Source organism: Electrophorus electricus, chromosome 16, assembly GCF_041902795.1.
Source record: "Electrophorus electricus isolate QZ-2024a chromosome 16, ASM4190279v1, whole genome shotgun sequence".
NCBI classification, from domain to species: Eukaryota; Metazoa; Chordata; class Actinopteri; order Gymnotiformes; family Gymnotidae; genus Electrophorus; species Electrophorus electricus.
Window position 1 is genome coordinate 14875989 of NC_137512.1, and position 21634 is coordinate 14897622.

Below are 21634 nucleotides of genomic sequence, written 5' to 3' on the forward strand. Positions count from 1 at the left end.
CATGGTGTAGAATCCTTAAAAAGGTATGAGACAACTTAATGATGATGGGCAGGCATCTCTTGCATTTATAATGTTTGTGTTCCTTGGTCTACCATAAGAAAAACTGTGAACAAGAATGGTATTAATGGGAGGTTACCAGAGAAAACATCTGCTTATGAAAAATAAAAACATTACTGCCTGTCTCCCAGTACTAAAACAGTAGACAGTGGACAGAGCCAGAACACTGTATGAGACACAAACGCCTCATCCCAGCAGTTAAGCATGTTGGAGGCAGTATTATGGTGTCAGGCTGCTTAGCTGCTTCGGGCCTGGACAGCTTGTCCTCATTCAGGGACCAATGAACTCTAAAGTTGCTTTAGAAATCTGTATAGCAAAATGTCAGGGTGCCTGTGATCTAATAATTCAGAAGAGGTTGAGTCATGCAGACAAAAATCCAAAGTGCAGGAGTAAATCAAAATAAGACTGCAAGTAGGTAAGATATCCCAAAAATGTACCTGGATTAAAGGTTTTGTACAGAGGAATCCAAAAAAAAAAGCATATTAACTGCTGTGTATGGCTTATATGCAGCTATAGAAAGGGCTTGTTGAGGTTTTTGCTGAATAAGGCAGATTCCACTAATTACCAAATATGAGTTCACATACACCTTCAGCTGAGGACTGTGACTGGGGAATGTTTCTCAGTAAAGATATGGCACTGTAAAATGTGTACTTAAATAAATAAGTTTGTTATAATGATCAATAGGTCACATTTTAGGAGCAATTCTAATAATCGTGATTGTTTTAAAGTGTTCACAAACTCACAAAACCTATCTGAAAAAAGACTTACTTTACGATGTATAAAAACGGATTATTGATACTTTCTTCTGAGCATTGCAGCAAAATCTTTGGAGCCCTACTGAAAACAATGAATATAGAATAATTCATGTGAAGTGGCAAAGATTCATTTACTCAGTTCTAGGCTGATTCAGACAATACATATGCACACTGTTCTAAGAAAACATTGCATGGAGGACTTATTACCTTCATTGTCTAAGAAAAATTGGCAGGTTAAGATGTCATCCTGACATGTTGCAGGTTTGGACAGTGAGAGGAACTAAGCATGGAGAATTGCTTCAGTCACAAATCTCTTCCCTTCCTGCTTACACAGTGGTAAGCTATAAGTGACTTGAAACTTTAAACACAAATTAGTGTCTGTGAAGCAGTGTAAACTATGTGACAAGATTTACTTGAGCACAGTTCATGTTCCTTTTCCTTGTGGGATTATTCAGTATGTTTCAGAGAGTGTGGAATGGATTCTCTACTGGGATAGCCATGATAGTGAATTCCCATAACATGTGAACTGTAATTTAAAAGATGCTCTCTGCAATGCCAGGTGTGCCTAAGGCTATGGCAGTGTAGGATTCAGCACTTATAGATTACAGTCAAATAGTACTGTCTTTGTATTAAGTATAAGTATAGTATACTTAGTATAGTATCTGCATTATTTCTTAAAATATTTTCAATTTAAGTACTAAGAACTGAAAAACATTGTTAGACACTATCCTTACCTCCCAGCCTGCTACTGTAAAACTAAAAATATTCCCCCAAAAAAGCACAAACCATAAATTATCCCTTTTTATTATGTGAAATTATTTTATATAAACATATAAAACAAATCTCAGATTTATAATAAAGGTGTTTTTCTGTACATAAACTTCATACACAGGTTCCTGCAGTGTTTATCGTGGGTTTAGTCAACCCATAAATATTAGTAAAGGGTGCCATCGAGCAAATTCATAGAACCAGACCTGAAATGGCTTTTCGGCTCTTTATGTTACCTTCTTAAGACTAGACACAAAAAGGTTTGCTCATATGTTTATCTGCTCAGCATCACATCAGAGATTATGACATGTGTTTTCCTTTGCTCCACATACCATCAGTCGCTGTATCTTTCCATCTTCTACGAAAGAGCCAAAACTAGATGAGGCAAAAAATAAAATGAGACTAGAGGAATTTCCCCCAAAGACACAAAATACTGGGAGTTTACTAACAATTACTTTCTCTCATCCATTGTATTTATAGGTCATTAACCTGATTTGGTTGTTTTCACATTTTTCTCAAAGAGTATATAGTTTCATCTACAAATAAACAGGAAATGTTCTTTATTTTTGTAATGCCTAATATAAAAATGTTGACCTGACTGAGAAAAACCTTTAGTAACTAACCATTTTTTAAACCATTATAACGCTTCATATCGGGGGGGTTGGTTACACTCAAAAACATCTCATAACGTGATTTGTTTAAATATGTGCAAAAGGGCATATACATTCTCAATGCTAATAACTGAGTTGAGGAAAGATGAGAGGAAAACACTAAAACATGGGGATTACTAAAAAATTATAAATAAATGAATGCCATAAGCAAAATGAGAAACTTGATATTTTTTAGGAATGCACCTCAAGTGTGTAGCTGGATGCTTAGCAAATCGTGCATCTTTCTCCACACCAGATGTGGGCGCTGTAGCTGTGAACTCTGAAATGCTGCTGCTTTAACATTAACAAACAGGACACAGCACTTTGCTGAGGAATGACAGCTGAAACAGCACAACTTTTTTCAATTGTTATTCTAAAACCATCAACTTCTCCCAAAACCCTCACAAGTTAATTCTGCCAATCCTGGAATGCTCCTTTCAGACAGATGAGTTAGACATTACTGAGAGATTAATATCTTCTGCCCATGTGAATCAAAAAGCAGAGACAGCTTGCAGGGGCTTTTAGATGATTTCTTAATAGAGGATGAATACCACACAATAGCATACCCAAAGCAGTCACTCTCCATAAGATAACATCCACGGTTCTTGAAATAAAAGTAACTGAAAATGCCATTTCATCTGTTTCCAACAGGCCCAAATTGTAATAACGATGGTCATCGAAAACGATGAAGGAAAAAGTGTTCTGCATTTCATTCATGCATCTTAGATTGTCCTGCACTCTGCCTTTAAATGTAGTCATCATCCACAGGTTCTCCGTGCATGTCACAGTAGTGGATGAAGACAACAACCACACGCTGGAACACCCCCAGCCGCAGCTGGCGCCGCTCCGAGATCTCCTCACCAATGGTCTCCATGCAGATATCGGCTGAAAGCTGGCCCTTACGTCGTGGGGCATAGATGGTGGCTGGGCAGAGGGGGTGAGAGCAAAAGGTAAAATTCAGAAGTTTGGACTCAACAAAGGGGCCTTTCCTGAAAACACAGACACATTCAATAGGTGGCTGTATAAGTGCATTAAATGCCTACTAAGTAATGTCTGTTTACTGACATGTGTGAGCAAATTTCATTGTGACAAGGTTTTGGCATTGTTTTCACACAAATGATATCAGACAAGCCATTTAGAAATTAATTTTATACATAATCAATAAATGGTGGTAGCTTAGTGGTGAAGGCACTTTACTAGTAATCAGAAGGTTGCTAGTTCAAGCCCCACTGCCACTGTTGGGCCCCTGAACAAGGCTCTTACCCTCAATTGCCCAAATTGTACTCATAATTATCATAACTGTAAGTTGCTTTGGATAAAAGCATCAGCTAAATGCCATAAATGTAACAAATATTTAATGATGATGAAACAAGGCTTAGGAAAAAATTAGGAGAAACTGGCTGTTTGAAATGGTAGGTCACCAAATGCAACTGCTGGTTGTCTGGATACTATGGCCTTGTGATAGCCTCAGATATCTAGTTAGCTCTCCAAGTTCAGATATGAAACTTGAAGCAAGTGAAAATGTAAGCAGCAGTGATGGACATTCCAGCTCTTTTAGAGGAGCCAATTCTATACCTACCTGTAATATTTCTAGTCATTTACATTTATGCGTTTGGCAAATGATTTTATCCAAAGTGGATCACAACTCGGGTAATACAAACATAATGGTGATACAGAAGTAGATTTTGTTACAAATTCAACATAAGTAACTCCACAGTGCTCCAGTCAAAACTTACTGCTTTCATCATCCTCAAAGTCATAACGAGCATAACTGTTGGGCACTGCTGTGCGCAGGGAGCGAAGCCATGGGAAATCGGTGACCATTGAGTAGGGGGCCCCATCTACCACTCCTAAGAGAAATGGGTGGGGATAAGAGGAAGAAACTGTGAACCAAAAAGCAGCAAGCATCTTTTCTAAACAAAAAAGCAGGGAGGAGGGGACACAACACAAAATGATACAGCATACAAGCAGCCTCTAGTAGTGCTTCGCAACCCAGTCCTCACTGACCCTAAGCCAGACCACATTTTCACTCTAACCCAGCATCCTACACATGCCTTAGCCATGCAATAATAAACAATGAATACAGTGTTGAGGCATGAGGGGCTAGGCCAGAGCAAAGGTGTGGACTGTGCAGGGGTTCATGAGATACACTGCTTAGGGTTAGGAAATAGCACTCTGCTCCACTTCATTTTAAAAGTTCTCGTACCTTCGAAAGTATGCAGAAAGTAAACATTTTAGTGGTAAGAAAGAAACTAAATTTTGTGTTGCATTTTGAAAGACTGAGGTAAACAAAAGGCCTTGCACTACACCTAATCCAATACCACCTGGTTCAAGTAATGAGGTCATGGTCAATCCAAGCGGGAAAACATCAGCGTTTAATCTGCTGCCACTGCTGACACTCTCAGTGACGGTTCTGATTTAACTGAGAATTAGCTATTCTCACCCTCTAAGGTATAGATGTCTCGGCCCCATGGGTAGTTGGGATACTTTTTTACATCTTCGTCTGTTCTTGTTGCCTCCGGGAAGAATTCATACTTTATTAGTTCTCTGTTGGACAGGTGAAACAAAGAGTAATGAGAGAAAATAGCTGAATAATAAAAGAAAAAAAATCTAATTTTTATAACTTTGCTTTTATTCCATAGGCAATGGATGAGCCAACAATGCTTCTTTTGTTTTGGGCTGACACTGTGAGGCACTGACACTGCTAATAAGTAAACCAGTCGTTGAGTTGTGCAAACTGCATGCCAAAATCATCAACAGCTGCCAGCAACCATGCTTTGAAGTAATCCCAAATAACATGATTTGGTTTATGAAGGCTGAATTGAATATTTATATGTGAAAGGATGCACAGAAATGTATCTGCACTTGATACAGGGAAACATTTTTTGTAAACGTAGCTCAGACAGGCACACCTCCAAAATCTCCACTGTGTGTCGTTCGTATGTGCAGAGCTGTGCACCCTGTGAGCTGTGTTGGTGGCAGGTCAGGAGACACAAACAATACTCGACCTGAACCAGAACTAGCACGAAAACAAAATGGAGCTGTTTGAGAACCAGTTGTCAAAATTTACCGCATTTAAACATTTATATAAAGTTTAGATTTATAAATAAATTATAAAGTTTTTCTTTATTTCCTCCACTACTCTTTCTTGAAGTCATTCTCTACAACGCTGTACATGGTTTTCTTTGTTGTTCATTTTTTGTACGTTCTGATTTGGATGCTGCCCTCTAGTGCACACACTTTTGTGTTCGAGTATGCTGAGTGACACCTATGCAGATATCTGACGTCTGCACACGTTTGCACATACACAAATGCAGTATAATTAATAATTCAGGCTTGACACTGTATAATACTGTAGTAGTTATAAATAACTAATAGCTATAAAATGCAAATATGTCACAGAGCTAAAAGTGTTATAAGCAACCACCTGAATGCTGGACTTGTTTCTACTTTTGTTCATTTTTAATAATAATGGTATATTTTGCAGTGCCAGAAATACTTTTAAAAAGTTTTAAAAGTTCAGTGTTACATCAGTAAAGCATCGTTGAAGTTGCATGAAGAAGAAACATTTAATTGAACTATCAAATTTGTTACACACTTGTCAAGTTTATTGTCCCACAGATGATGGCGCTCTCTCTCTCTCTCTCATATATATATATATATATATATATATATATATATATATATATATATATATATATATATAATTCCTGAGAATTCATCATTTATAACCATTTCCATCACTCCTCATTATTTATTATGTCTTCTCATTATTTTTTCTCAGCTAAAATGCAATGTGCAGCAAAGACTGTAAGGTCTACAAACACCAAATTTTGCAGAAAGATTAAAAGGACCTTTTTATGGTCTGAATAAATGAAACAAAAAAGAAAGGGGCTTCCATTGGCCTGGTAGTAGAGCTATAGTGCAACTTTTTACATTTTTTAAAATTCTCTCCCAACTATATACAGAGAAAGTTATTTTGCTCAAACCAAGCAAAAAAGGTCCAAAAGAACATTAAGCTCTGCCCACACATTTTTTGGTAATTTGCATAATTTGCTAAATAATCTTTTGCGAACTAGTCCTAGGTTTTTCACACTACTACCACAATTTTGGTGGCATAACATTCTCAAGAGTCTGAACCTCAATAACAATCTTTCAGGAAGTTTGCCTATCTTGCATAAACAGGGTCATGAACACTTCTTCCAATTCTGATTAAACTTCACAGCCTATTTATGCACATGACTATAGGGTGGCCTTGGGATTTTGGCTAATGTATGTCAATAGGTGCTGGAATAAATGTTAAAAGTTTGTATGTTGCATCACTAAGATATAATATACAAAGTAAATTATGGATTAACCGATATGTCAAAAATTATGATTTCCATTTGCCAATCAGATTTCAGATGGCATTTGACTGGCTTTAAATGGACATTCATGATGGAATGTAAATGCTATGGATACTTAAGGATACTCTCCAATTCTCTGCAAATCTACACATTTACACTTAGGAGTGTAAAACTGTATTGAAATTATTATTTGCAGGAGTCCTAACAACCTTGCAATTACAGCTGCTTTTTGTTTAATTTTTTTTTTCTCCATCCATTAGTTTTATAAAATTTGAACTTTTCAAACTAGTCCTAGGATTTTCAGTCAGTATCAATTTTCTGAGTAATATCACTGAAACTCATCATATTTTGTCTGATTTTTGACCACAATGGGTCCTAAGGCCTATACGTGCTTGAACCCATAATTGCTGCTTGCAGTTACATTTCATTTTAACTTTGTAAGGGGTGCAACTGCTCTAATAGAACTTCGCAATAAAATCTCTTATCTGAGATCTTAGGGCTGCAGACAGCACACACACGAGGTTAAGCATTAGATACTTTGTGCATTGTGTGTATTATAACAAACAAATAACAATATACATAAAGTTCTTTGTTGAAAGACATTCAATAAATAAAACCAGTCTGAATCATTCCAAACAAAACAATATTGCTTTTTAAAATGAATTATCAATCACTGTATAGTACAAGGATATACATCCATGATGAGTCATTAAAACTCATTTGCACCCATCAATTCAGCAAGACTATGCTTAAAAATAGGTGTAAACAGATGTACATACTGACTGATGTTGGCAACAGTATCCATCCAGCTCCGAACTCGCACCTTGTTTCTGACATTGGGGGGGTTGCTGAACTCATGGATAATTGCTATGTGGTATGGGTAGGGACCACTGAACAGTTTTTTCTCCAGGGCCAACGAATCAATCTAGAGGGAACAAGTCATACTTATCTAAACCAAAATTACAATCAAATTAAGACAACACTTTGTAACAGTAATTGCTGAAACACACTTTAAAATGGTCATTGTTGAAACTCTTACAGGACCATTCACTGTAAAACTAGGGAAAGAACAAAAATAGCTTCTAATGGTAACAGCCTCAGTAGATAAGAAATAAGAGAACTGAATAAGAAATTCCTGAAATGACTAAATGAGCAGTAAATCATGCCTTTATATACCAGTGAAATCTGTACTGGTCATAAATAGCTTGTGTGACTAACCTGTTGCATAGGACGCATGTAGACAATACGATTCCTCTCAGGTGGTATGCTCAAGACTTGATCCAGGACCTGTTCGATGTCCAGCTTCTTGCACTGGGCATAATCAAAGCGGTTCACTATGGGAGCACTTTCCACCTTTAGGTACTTCAGTACCCTGCAGCGAGTGGCTGGACAGACAGCAGCAAGTCACAGTTAGTTCTCTACCCAACTGGACTATTGTTGGTTGGGGGGGGGGGAGAGATACATGCATGGGCCAAACTTTGGCTGTTTTGCCAAATAAGGGGTTAAAAATTAATCAATCAATCATTCATAAATTATCTTAAATTGAATGGACATTCACAGTCATTAAGCTATGCCACAGTAGTATGGTTAAAATTGTGAAGTAAAATTGTGGGGTTTTTTAAAGCATGTTTTATGCAGGCTTTATGCTTTTTAGATTGCTTTTAATAATTAGAAATAATCAGACCAATCTGGCACCATCCATTTTATATTGCAGACATATCTGCTCCTCAGACCAGACACTGCTGACAGTTCCACACTCTCAGCTAAAGCCAAAAGATGAGCACTCCTTTACAGCAGCTTTGCCAAGGCCGTGGAAAAGCCTACCACTAAGCATTAGGTCTGCTTCCTCCATCACTGTATTTAAGTCAAAACTTAAAAGATACATTTTTACTTTAGCATTTTATTGTTAAAAAGTGGCCACGTATTACACACCCACCTGTCCTGTTTTACCTGATTTGTTAGTGCTTTTCTTCCATTCTTAACTATGTACAGCACTTTAGTTGGCTTTTGTTTTTTAAAATGTGCTCTATAGAAACTTTCCTTTAGTTTATAATTGCTGGAAAAATCTAGCTATAGCCTCTACTACATCTTGATAATTTATGGTCATTCTACTATTCTCTGCAGCCTAAATTAACTCACCATGGATAAACATCATTTTAGGGCAGTCCTTCAGCACCAGGTCTGTGATACCACAGTTTGTGAGGGTAATCCCCACAAGGTTTTTTGATTTTAGTGAGAGCACCTAGGAAGAAAAAAAAATATATATTTAACACTAAATACAGTAAACTCCTGATCCTCTAGGACTGTACATACCCACCTGTATATGGTCATCCTCAGTCACTGGGTCACTAGTGCTGGTGGATTTGTCTGCTGTGCGCTTCCTTTTTACTGCAGCCCGAGGTTTGGGCTTGGAGAGTTCTACAAGAATGGTGGTGAGCATACCAGGAATATTTAAAATCCTTGAAATGTCTTTAAACTATCCTAAAACTTTGAATCTTTATGTCTAGATTTATGCAACATCTACTGATATTGTCTAAAATGTATTACTCCCAAGTAGTATATCTCTCTAACTATTAATGAGATAAATCTATAGTTACCAGTTTATTAGATACACCTATCAAGCAGTGTGTTGTGCATCCCTTGACATTCACAGCAGCAAAGATATGCCTGGTCATGGCTTATACAAAGGATGCACTGTGTGTTATACCATGCAGAAATAACTGAGTGGCACCGCTGCTTCAAACTGGATATCTGCGGTCTTGCTTCAAAACAGCCATTTAGACTTCATCCCAGAGATGCTGAATATGATTAAGCTCCGAGGACTGTGCAGGACATTTACACAAAGAAAACTCACTGTCATTTTTCTAGAACCATTCAGTGACCAAATATTCGTTGTGATATGGTGCATTATCATATGGGAATTTCCATAGCACTGTAGCCATAAATGGATACACTTGGTCAGCAACAATGGTCAGATATACCATGCTGTTCAGAAGATTTTCAGAGGCTATCAAGGGGCCAAAAAGATGCCAAGAAAATATTCCCCAGTCCATCACATTGCTACCACCAGCCTCTCCTGTTTACACCAAACATAATGACTCTACTTATAATTCAAATGCCAAATACTGGTCCTTCCATCAGCATAATGCAAGAGGAACCTGGATTTGTCAGTCATTTTAGCTATTCCAAAGCTCAGTTAAACACTAACTGAGAATAGAAACATGGATCTGCTTTGTTTCTACTGTACACTGTCAGTTTATGATTTTTTTTGGGGGGGGGGGGGGGGGTGTAGCTAATAAACTGGCAACCTGGTGCACTTTCTCTCACATAGTGTGATTGTCCTGCCCTTACCTGATTCAGACACTAGGGGGACGGAGCACAGCCTGCTGCAAGCACGTGTGACCGGCCGCCTGAAAAACATGTCCCTGGAGGTTCTATGTGAAGGAACAGCTTCTCCCTGGAGCCCTGCAGTGCCACACCCCTCAGCGGCGCTCGGAATCCTTGGAGGGGCATTTCTGTGCCTGGTCTCAGACTGCTCTGCCTTGGCTGTCTGTTCAGGGACATGGTGAGCCGATCTGCTCTCTCCTCCTCCTGGCTGGCTAAGGGTGGTGCGAGTGCTGCTCTCAGCGCCAGCATGAGCCCGGATGCAAGCGCAACGTGTCCTCATTGGGCCTTCTTCCCTTGCTCCTGACCTTGCTCGCCCCTCGGGGTTTACGGACTCCTCTCTCCAGCGGATGGAGCAGACACACCCGGCGGTGTTGTGGCCAGCAGCTCCACTATTTCTGTCTCGGGCACTGTCCTCGGTCAATTCGCTGGCTGCTTTCATGTCTGCTTTGATCTGCTCACTGGTCACCTGACAGCCTTTCTCACAGCTGGGACACTGCGAACCCCGTCGACGCAGTGGGGTTTTCCCTTTCCCTGTCAAAACAGAGCGTCATTTGGAACACTGCTGGATCCAAATTTGTACCGTTATTCATGGTGATATGACCCAATATGATAAACCTCTTGAAGCTGGTTCTTCTGCAGCCCCATTCTTCTTCTGCATATCTGCCTCATCGTACTGCTGCTGTGAGTGAAAACTGTCCTGGGTCTTGACTGGACCTTCTTCATCCTCACTGTCAGAATCAGACACCACAACTGGAATTTTCTTCATGGCAGGCTGCACACCACTGGGCCCTAAAGGACAGAAAAGCCAACTATGAGCAAAAGGCATCCCTAGCAAAACTAATGGGGTCATGATGCATCTCATACCTGCTTGCTCTTCATCCTCTAGTGCAGGATTTTGTGCCTGACAGAGCCCTTGAGAATCTTCCCCTTGACTGGCAGCTGTAGCCTGTGGCTCTGCTTCAATGTTCTCCACCACCATGCCCTCCACATCAGGGATCTCTGCATGAAAAGCACAGATCAGTCCAAGACTCAAAAATAAATAAATAATAAAATAGATATTTTCTTTCTAGTACAAGGATAGCATGCCTTCAACTCTGTGTGGTGGCATGTCAACAGCATGGTTGTCACGATTACGTGGAGGAATATTAGCAGCATTGTTGTTCTGGTGATTGTTGTTGTTGTCGTTGCCGTTGTTAGGGTTCTGGTTACTAACCAGAGCAGATGATACACCAATACCTGTGCCTGCACTAAGACCGACCCGAGCACAACCCTTGAAAAAGACAATGCAGCAGTGTCAGGATCTCACACCTACTCAGGCCTGACCAGGTGGGTCCCCTTCTGGACAGTTAGAATCAGAAACAGATTTTCTGAGTACATGAGGAATGAATCAGTAACCACTAAGGTAAGGTTCAATATGTTTAACAGAAGTATTTTCCATTATTCTTGCTTCTTATAAACAAGAACTATGCTGGTATTTGAATGAGATTCTTTGATGTGTTTTGAACATATTCACCTTGGGGGGCTCACGGAACATCTGGTCTAGGGAGATGAACTCCAGATTGGGCAGCATTTCAATAAATTGGCTAAAAGACTCAAGTTTAATGGCATGACAACGCACTAGAGTGAGATCCACCAGTCTGCTCCAACGAGAATGGTCTAAAAGAAAAGATCAATTTATTAGTCATTCAGAATATATGCATAAATTGGGCATTGAGAAGACACTACCGTGGTCAAATTTACTGTAAGGAAATATGGTGCAGATTTTACCTAATGACTTGGGGTTTTTTTATGTGATCAAAGTAGCAGACTATTATTTCACTGAGTGCATTCTATAGCACTAACTGAACGGAATGACAGTTTGTGTTACTTTAGCTCTGTACTCCACACTGGATCTGAAATGAACAATAACTATGAAGATAAGGTGCAAAATGTCATATTTTTTGTTTGTTTTGGTTTTTTTTAAAGTAACAAAGTAGTTTTATGACTGTAAAGTGTACACAGGCACAATTACACAGTGATTCCTCAGGATGTTTATATGTCACATCAAATTCTGACAGCCATCTTAAAAAATGAATGTGTCTTCTGAAGTAAATGCCTTGTCTCCACTCTGAAGCATAGAAAATTGTTCTTTCACATAATTTATTGCAACATAGCCTCAACAATAGCTTTAGTGTCTCAGTAACTTGCAATTCTTTTACAACTTCTCACATTCCACTTGGGGAATCATTACAAACCCTGGTAAATTTTCAAAAACAGCAAATTCACAGTAGTCACACAGTACAGTTTTTTTCTGTGCATCTTACCGTTTTGTCGTTTATTCAGAGCATAAAATTTCAATTCTAAAATGTAAATCTGTAAATCAGGGTTGACTGTTGAATCTACTTGCAGTTACCATAGCAAACTGAATAAAATTATATTACATTTATGGTATTTAGCTGATGCTTTTATCCAAAGCAACTTACAGTTATGACTGAGTATGTATTGCATGACAGAACATCTTATTTATATATATATATATATATATATATATATATATATATATATATACATAGTTTACATTAGTTGACTGTTATTGAAACAAAAGTATGACTCCCCATGCAATGTTTATAAATTCTCCCCATGTGAGGCATTGAGAAATGGATTTCAAATGCAAAACAAACTTAAATTGTCTGCTACTTGATTGCAAATCCTTTGCAAACAATGACTGAGTGTCTATTGTTTGCAGATTTCAGGCAATCACAAGACACTAGGTTGCATCTTGTATGATGCTATCCCACATTTGCAATATAGTATTTCTTCTATATTGTTCTTTTCCATTCAGCATTGTTTGTTGATAACTAATAGCATTCTTTGTGATCTTCCATGGTCTGCCAGGTTTTTTGCCATCACTGCTCACGTTTATTCTTGTTTCTCAGTAATGAGCCCATTCTTGCTTCTTATCAAAGAGCTCATTTTGACACCAAATGTCAGCTATATCTCTGATTTATTCAGATTTTTCAGCTTCGTGATGGCATTTACTGTCCCTCAACATCAACTGATGCAAATGCTGTACCAGAATAATTTTAGACCTTTTTTTTAAAGCTCTATTGTGCATAAACTAATGATGACAGGTAATGGACTCAGCTAGCCAAGAAAAAACAGGTCACACAATTATTTAAGTATTTATGGTCCAGCGACTTATGTATAAAGGTTGTAATTCATATATGCAATGCAGCTCACATTCTTTACTTTATTATTTAATAAAATTCTTTAATTTCATATTCAGTGTGCATGAGTACAGAGCAAAAACAACAAAAAGTATACCACTGTTTATTTGCCTACAGACTCCACTGTGTATGTATATAAAATAATTTGCATTTCAGTGAGGAAAATGTTAAGAAACTCAATTCTACCATTTGATTCTGATCTGCTAATACTACATTTAGAAATCAAACATTTAGGAGCTTGACATGTATTTGGAACAACATAGTTCTTAAACATCAGTTTTTCTAACTATAAGCGTTCTGTAAATAAGCCTTTCTCTGACAGAATTCACAGGATGCAAAATATTCAACTAGATATGAAAACTATTCATCTTCAGGTGTGAGACAATCAAGAAATGGTTATTAATACCTGTGATCCAGTTGTGTGGGTTGTGGAGATGAGGGCAGTTGTAAATGACTAAATATTTGATTGAGGCAAATACTTCATTAACAGCCTTCATTCCAATATCAGTGATGATCCCTGGATTCTCTATTACATCAGCAAGGCCATATTTCACTAACTCAGTATGACTCAATTTACCTATAAAAGAGGAAATACCAACAGAAAAAAGAAAAGATCAAATCACTGAGCACTCACTAATGAGTGTTTAATACAAATTTTATTATTTATTATATATATATATATATATATATATATATATATACACACACACACACACACACACACACACACACACACACACACATACACACACACACACATACACACACACACACACATACACACACACACACACACATACACACACACACACACACATACATACACACACACACACACACACACATACACACACACACACACATACACATACACATACGTATGTGTGTGTGTGTGTGTGTGTGTGTGTGGTGTGAACAAGACATTTTTGTGGTATTTTTTGATATCTTGATCAAAAGAAGAAACATCTGGTTACCAAACCTATTCTTATGGTTTAATTATGTTTGCATACGGTGCATCCGGTAGGTATTCCCCGCTCTTCACTTTTTCCATGTGACTTTTTGGGTTTTTTATTTTTAATAAATTTGCAAAAATTCCAAACAAACCTTTTTCACTTTTTCATTATGGGGTATTATGTGTAGAATTTTGAGGGGAAAAAATGAATTTAATCCATTTCGGAATAAGGCTGTAACATAACAAAATGAAAGTGAAGCACTGTGAATACTTTCCGGACACACTAACAAAAACAAATGCCCCAACTGCTATGAAAGACTGCATTACTTACACCCACCCCTAAGACATAATTATTTATTGAAACCAGTCACTGTCTCTTAAGTGAGTGTCAGTGATGAAAAGGAATATGAATATGTGCTTTAGAAGAGATGCTTAATTGATTTAGATGGATATTACAAATAAAGGGTATTCTGTATTCATACTGCATTTATATTCTGCCATCACACAGTCTGTTCATGGGATAACTGATCAATAACAAGCACATGAGGCTTAATAAACACTAACAGTTTCCAGTTTGAGTACTGTTAAATGTTGCATTTTTAGATTTGATGCATTTCCTGACTAACCCTTTCTTGTTCATATTTATTATTGTGGTTTTTGATTTGCTGTGTTCAGTGAATTCATAGGGATTATTGGAGCCTCATTTATAATAACATGCATACAGTATTCTATTATTGAAATGAATTGTAACAATGTAAAATTATGTTTTAAAACTGTTAATGTGGATCATGCACCATGAAATAAAATGCCTTCTTTTCAAGTCAAAGCAAACTGGGTTTCAGAATGAGCAACTGGGTGAGTAAAAATAATTCACAAGTGGTAAATTGGCTAAGATTGTATCAGAGCCATCTGTTGCCTCAAGAGTCTGATCTAACTGTGTGGGTCTAATGGTATAATTCCTTATTATTAAGGAGTGTATTATTTTTTGTCATCATTTACAAAGCAAATGAATAATTCAGCTATGCTACTTTAGTTTTATATTTCCCAGGCCAGGCTAGTATGGGACATACAAATACAACAAAAAAGCTAAAATCAGTTGAACCACTGAAATTGTTGGTATATAGGCTCAATTTTTTAAGTTATACATGGAAATATTAAGTCTAGGATTGTTTTTCTAATTGTGAAGACACTATACTATTTCACTATTTAAATCCATTTCCTAGGTATAATAAAATCCATGTTAAATTTTTGTAGTGAAAACAAATGAAAACTATTTTGTGCTAAAGCTAAATTATTTATTAACAAACATTTACAGTATTAAGGAATAAGTCAAATATGGTGAAACTAATAATAGATTTAGAAGCACTTTTACAAGTATCTGATTCTTGAACAAGCCTAAAAAATAGCATGGCTAAAAATCTGAAGGCCTAAAACTGCTGCTCGTTTTCCGATGAACATGACTAAACTGTATATATACTCACACTGTAGTAAGAACTCATCGACATATCCAAGGTGCAAAGTCTCAAACTGGGGAAACTCAAGTTCAGCCATCTTTAGTGCTGAGAACACGCCATCTTTGGTTAAGGAAGGCTGGATTCGAACTTCATGCAGCCTGTGATGTAATGAAATTACATTAATTTAAAATACATCTGAAAGACAATACCTTTAAGACAAAAAGTCCTCCCTCACCTGCGTGCAGCAGTAATGATGAGGTAGCCCAAGTCAACTTCAAGTGCATTCTTACATGCACCAAACACAATAGTGTGCAAATTTCGAAAACCCCCTAGGACATAAAAATATTGTCAAAATGACAGAAAAGTCAAATGGTTACCTTTTTTTCTTTAAACACAAACTGCCTTTGTCGTTTGCCAATATATTACTTATATACTATATTCTTTTACTCTTATTTTAAGTAAATGTAAAAATTAAATTTAGATATGAATTAAATGTAAATATTACATTTAGATATGCAAATGATATATAATTAAACATGCAGCTATCATAAATTAGGCCATTAGCAATGAACTGAGAAATCCTGGAATATGCTTCAGAATGTACATATTATAGAAAGAGAGAATTTTGTTCTGAAAGTCATCACATCCTGAATGTTACCAAATCAGGCCAAAAGTCTACATTAGTCAATGATATCTCAGAAAATATGCACTTTTTGTGGGAATGTTTTTGTCAGTACAAAGACAGTTGAAATAAGTGAATAAGTTCAGTTCTACATGAAACAAGCTTCTTTTCAGTGATACAAGACATGGTGTGGTGATGCCAAGTGTGGCAGAGGTGGCCATAGGTGCAACTGTGACTCTTTTTAAAATGGCCTTCACTGCCCTAAGTTGTGGATAATGTAATTTTATTACAACATCTACTGTAAACAGAGCATAACACGGTAAACTAATATTGGACTTGCAAAAAAGCTTGGGGCATCCCTAGTATTTGACTTTTTTTTTTTTTACACGTTACATATTATTTCTTATGGCTATTTATGTTATTGTTAACTATTTTGAGATCCTGAGAAAAGCAAATTTTACTACTGTGAGACCTAAGGAACAACATATTAACAGAGTGGACTAATCAGCATTTTTCCCTCACCTGACCTCCAGCTGTCCTCCACTACATGCTGTATCAGTCCCCCTAAGAAGGGGACCCTTACAAGCTCTAGCTGCTCCAGGTTACGGGCAGAGGCCAAGCCCGTCACCAGTGGCACATACTTCAAGGAGTTGGTGGGACCAGCACAGTTTCTCATGACAAACGTTCGCAGGCTCACACACAAAAAGTCTTTGAAGGGCTGAGGCTTTGTAAGGCGCACCCACTTCATATACAAATGTCTAAGCATGGACACACAAGGAATTTCTGGTACATTGACCCCTGAGGAATGGAAAATTTTAGACAATATTTATAGGACAGTGTGTAGACCAAAACGTTAATGATGCTAAATCACAAAAATTTTAAATAGACAAACAGTAACAGCTTTAAACCTACCAACAAGATGAAGGGTCTGGATTTTAGCTGCAGCTGGAATAGTGAGTTTGTTCTCAGGGGGAATAGGAAAGGCTCCATTGCGATTCCTGAACTTTCCAAGGATGTGAACCTGAGGCATGTAGTTCCAAATTGCTTCCACCAGCTCCAAATGAGATGTCTCCACACCCTTTGAATGAGTAAATAAATAAATAAATACATCAAACAAAACAGATACCTAAATGTTATCTGAATTTCAGGAAATCAGGATAAGCTCCTCACCAACATTTTTATTCACTTGTACATTCTGCACTCACCAGAAGGTTAGGGCAGGCCTGAAGAGCCTCCAGAACACCGGGAATACTGAAAGCTTCATATCCCCTCACCCTTCTGCGCTCTAGGTAACGTGGATGCAAACCATACAACTGCTCTAAATCAGGCATCTTCTTCAGGAGTGTGAGGAAACTTGAGTCTGTGAATCCTACATTGAAAGAACATACAATTAAAACATCAGTCTACCACCCTTTAATGACAGAATTATGGGACAGGATGATGTGACCCTTCTTTAATATTGATTATGTGCATTCCAAAGCTTTTGCACATTTCTGTCATTTTAGATGTTGCATTTAGCAATGCTATAGTTTACACCAATGCACATATGTGAAAGACATCACAAGAAACTGTAAATGTGTTGAAATACTCTGAAAAGTGTATTGTGAGGCAATCTCTTGTAGTAATGAAGTATATCATCAGAACACTTACCCCTAGTGGGTAGAAGACCATGAAGAAGCACATATATGCTGATAAAACAACCTGGTTGGCTGAAAATATACTCTACCAACCTGAAGGCATGTATTCCCACCACCGGCTTGCACATAAGTCCACCACTTTCACCACCCTCAAGTAAAGAGTTACTGCTTCCTGTAGCTTCCGTGACAGACACTCCATGCACATGATGTCCTGCATGGGCAGGTACCTGTAGTGAGCAAAGCCTTTAGACAGTAGACTAGAATCCACAAATACTCTAGTTCTGTTTACATTTATAAAAAGGCTAAAAGGAAATGTTTTCAATCCCTGGAAACTTTGTTATAATGACAAATTAACAGTTTTACAAATAAAAATTATCTTTAGCATAATGTTTTGCATTATAACATTGGCATTAGATCATTGAGTGCAATTTGACTCCAAGATCTGTGATGTAAGGAAATTTTGGCATCATGCATCAAGACTCTTTAAAAGGAATCTGTAGTGAGCTGTACATCCAGATGCTAATTACAGAAATATGCACACAGTTCTAACCAATACTAACCGAAATATGTGGCAGAGCACCTCATGTGAAAGTTCATTTATGTAATCTTTGGGATCCCCTTCTTGTAAAGAGCTTAAAGTCCCCATTCCTCCTCCCATATTCCGTGTCTTGGTAGATTTCCGTCGAGGGGCCATAATGTCCAGGGTAGTGGGATATTCACCCAAGGAAGGCAAGCTGCTCACTCCCTCCCTCCAGGGCCCCTTTTGGGCATCCAGACCTACATAAAATCTTGTATCACGTCTGTCTGATGAAATAGTTTCTATGAGACAATTAAACACATTACTACAGAAAGACTAAACAAGGCAGTGAGATGCAGATTATTCTACACAATGCTTGCTGGATGCTGTAAAAAGACCCTACAGCAGTCACGTAACCACAAAATAAACACGTCAAAGACAGCCTAAATAGCCTGCTGGTAGTGCCATCATGACTGATCACAAAACCCTCACGTCACAACATCCAAATGTATTTTATGTGCTCAGCCCGATATCGCAATGCAAGATACTGAAATTCTACGAGAAAGTCTTCAAAATAATATCATAAAATGATAGTTAGCTATAACGTTCAGTAACATGATAAAAACTAAAGTGAATGCTAAGGATTTTAGTTTTTGTGTCTGAGACGTTAACGGCAAATGGAAAGAGCTAAACATTACATGTAGGTTACCAAAATGCCCAGATTCCTCCAATTGTCATCCCACATCAACTATCCAACTAGGATAGCTAGCTAGATAGTTGACTAGGTAGTTAACCTAACCTAACTAGCAAGCCAGTTAACCTAACTTACCTAGCTATTTTACACCCAATGAGCTACTTAGCTAGCTTGCTAAGAAAAAGTGTCAAACAACAGTCATTTAAATTTACTCGTATATTTATACTAAGAGGGCTAAACCAATAATAACGAGTTACTTCATTCAGTTGCTTACAATGTGGAGAACTAGCCAATACGCGTTATCTCAAAACGCACATGCACTGACATGAGTTGTTTTTGCTTGCTTAGTTGACGCTAGCTAAGAAACAACGATAAGCTAGCTAGCTAACCCAGCTATTTAACTCAGCTTGCTAGCGCTAGCTAACCCTAGCTATCGTAGATTTTAAGTATGTGGGTTGCTAAGCTAGCTAGCTAGCTAATTAGCTTCAGTCGTTGGCATTTATTTTTAATCCAGACTAAACCCACAAACAAAACACTGTAATATGGACCTCAATGAGAAGAATGGAACAGTAAAAAGCTCACTTGTTTTCGAACAGACTCCGTTCAGTCAGCTGTATAAAGACAGCAGCACTGTCGAGCCTTGCACGACAGACAGGGATTTTCAAAATAAAAGGCTCCAAAAGTGTGAAGAAGAAGAAGAAGAAGAAGAAGAAGAAGAAGAAGAAGAAGAAGAAGAAGAAGAAGAAGAAGAAGAAGAAGAAGAAGAAGAAGAAGAAGAAGAAACATGAAACAGAATATGACGTTTTTGTAGTGTATTTTTATTGTAAATGGCGAAGAAGAAGAAGAAACATGAAACAGAATGTGACGTTTTTGTAGTGTATTTTTATTTTAAATGGCTAACAAACATTAAATCATCTGGAGTTAAGAACCATTGCTCATTGACGTCTACAGTCTTGAACGTTTTATTGTTATTGCTTTGTTTTTGTTTTTTTGTCAATTCAGCTCAATAATACAATCCACTGGGGGTTAAATCAGAAGACGTCTCATGATTGTTTACATGCAATTACAATAATATGTGGTTAACGCTAATGTAGTGAATATAACTAAAATGTAAACATCTGATTTATAAAAAATAGCCATTTAAAGTGATTTGTGGTGTTAGATAACAATTAGCCTGAATATTCTCTTGTGTAATTAAGTACATGTTTTTAAACGTTAAGCCACATTTTTAAAACAAGATGGGTTATGTCATTTTTTCTTCAGTCTGAGAAGCTAAATTGAACCTCATCTTAAAAAAACCTGTAAAATAAGTCAGTCAGCACATTATGAAGTCATCATTGTAGAGTATGAGGTACAATTGACCATGCTGATTTTCTGATTTTTAACTGTAAACCTTAGCTAAGTTAATGACAGAGCAATAGACCCAAAATGTACAATACACTGAAACAAAACAATATTCCCAGAGTTTTTAAAAAGTGATTGTGAAAATTTGTATTATAAGCATCTTAGTGGAACTGTTGAAGTTTGGCGAAAACACAATATAAATGCCAATGGAATAGAAGTCCATTATTAAACATCCACTATTTAGTTTGTCAAAACAAGACAATAAGAAGTAGATAACATAGGTTTTGTGTGAGTAATGTATCATATACGTCTGACATGATTACAAGGGTCCATTTAATAATCAATTTAATAGCCATCCAATAATCCAATAAACAAAACTTAACTAATCAATACAATGTGTCAGCAAAAACCCATAGTGCATGGTTTTCTATATAGTCCTCCCAGTTTTGCTCTGTCCTATCTCTCAAAACCTGAATTCAACAGTCAAGAAAACGGAATACCTATGCCAAATCTACATCTCTGGACTTTTGGACACCAGTCTCATGTACTGCAGGCTTAGACTGTGGGGAATTCACCAAAGTACTCAACATCATTACATCGAGCCACAAGGTTGCAGGGCTGCAAGCACATAAAAGTTGGAACCCCTTCAGCTAAGGAGTGCATCATCCCAAAGATATATCTTTTTCTGGTTTGGCTGATATGCAATTTGCGATGGTCTGGCCCTGCAAAAACTACAATATATCCTAAATCAATACAATCAACAACTTCAAAGTGGAAATAAAATAAATAATCTATCAAAGACTGGAAATATTTACACAATCATGGTATATAAAGTCTGACTCTATGAATATTCACAAAATGTTATGAAGACTACATTAATGGCACAGTTACACAGCCAAACAATCTTTCACATAACATGCACATTAATTCTGTAGGTCTGCAAGTTCAGAGAAAGCTAGGAATTTAGACTAAACACTGGTAATTATGCTGGAAGTTGGTATAGAAGAAAAATGTGGCCTGTTTGGGGATAACCATGGACTGGGATCAGAAACACTGCTATATTTAAATGAGACCACTAGATTTTCATCTAATACAAAACATAGTTTTATATCAAACTATATACACACACACACACACACACACACACACACACACACACACACACACACACACACACACACACACGCATACATACATATATATATATATATATATATATATATATATATATATATATATATATAT

The 21634-nt window shown here is 37.3% G+C and overlaps 1 protein-coding gene across 5 annotated transcripts; it reads right to left on the reverse strand.

Moving 5' to 3' along the window:
- Positions 1–1600: 1600 nt before the first annotated feature.
- fbxo38 (F-box protein 38) lies at positions 1601–19718 on the reverse strand. Of its 5 annotated transcripts, none has more exons than XR_014117549.1 (21): positions 19628–19718; positions 18395–18653; positions 17928–18061; positions 17403–17566; positions 17110–17275; positions 16720–16995; positions 15811–15904; positions 15603–15733; positions 13576–13746; positions 11477–11619; positions 11050–11233; positions 10579–10962; positions 9928–10494; positions 8894–8994; positions 8716–8818; positions 7795–7961; positions 7356–7501; positions 4674–4777; positions 3967–4080; positions 2435–3154; positions 1601–1955 (listed from the first exon to the last, which is right to left on the reverse strand). XR_014117549.1 is itself a non-coding variant. In XM_035532319.2 (21 exons), exons 2-21 carry the CDS (start codon positions 18526–18528, stop codon positions 2976–2978), a joined length of 3387 nt encoding a protein of 1128 aa, XP_035388212.1. In that variant the 5' UTR covers positions 18529–18653; positions 19628–19718; the 3' UTR covers positions 1601–2975. The 5 variants fall into 5 exon arrangements, 4 of the variants coding, with proteins under 4 accessions (XP_035388212.1, XP_081555068.1, XP_081555067.1 ...); XM_035532319.2 differs by having other exon boundaries at positions 1601–3154; positions 10579–10752; positions 10828–10962; XM_081698942.1 differs by having other exon boundaries at positions 1601–3154; positions 18395–18638.
- Positions 19719–21634: the final 1916 nt, after the last annotated feature.

What these genes read in the sequence shown, in the direction of transcription:
- fbxo38 (XM_081698942.1), bottom strand. Translation starts at nt 18,528, where the DNA reads ATGGCCCCTCGACGGAAATCTACCAAGACACGGAATATGGGAGGAGGA. An exon ending in GTGGGAATACATGCCTTCAG is followed by an intron (nt 17,567 to 17,927) that starts GTTGGTAGAGTA and finishes CTTTCAATGTAG; the next exon opens with GATTCACAGACTCAAGTTTC. An exon ending in CTTTGAGGATGATGAAAGCA is followed by an intron (nt 3,155 to 3,966) that starts GTAAGTTTTGAC and finishes CCCTCTGCCCAG; the next exon opens with CCACCATCTATGCCCCACGA.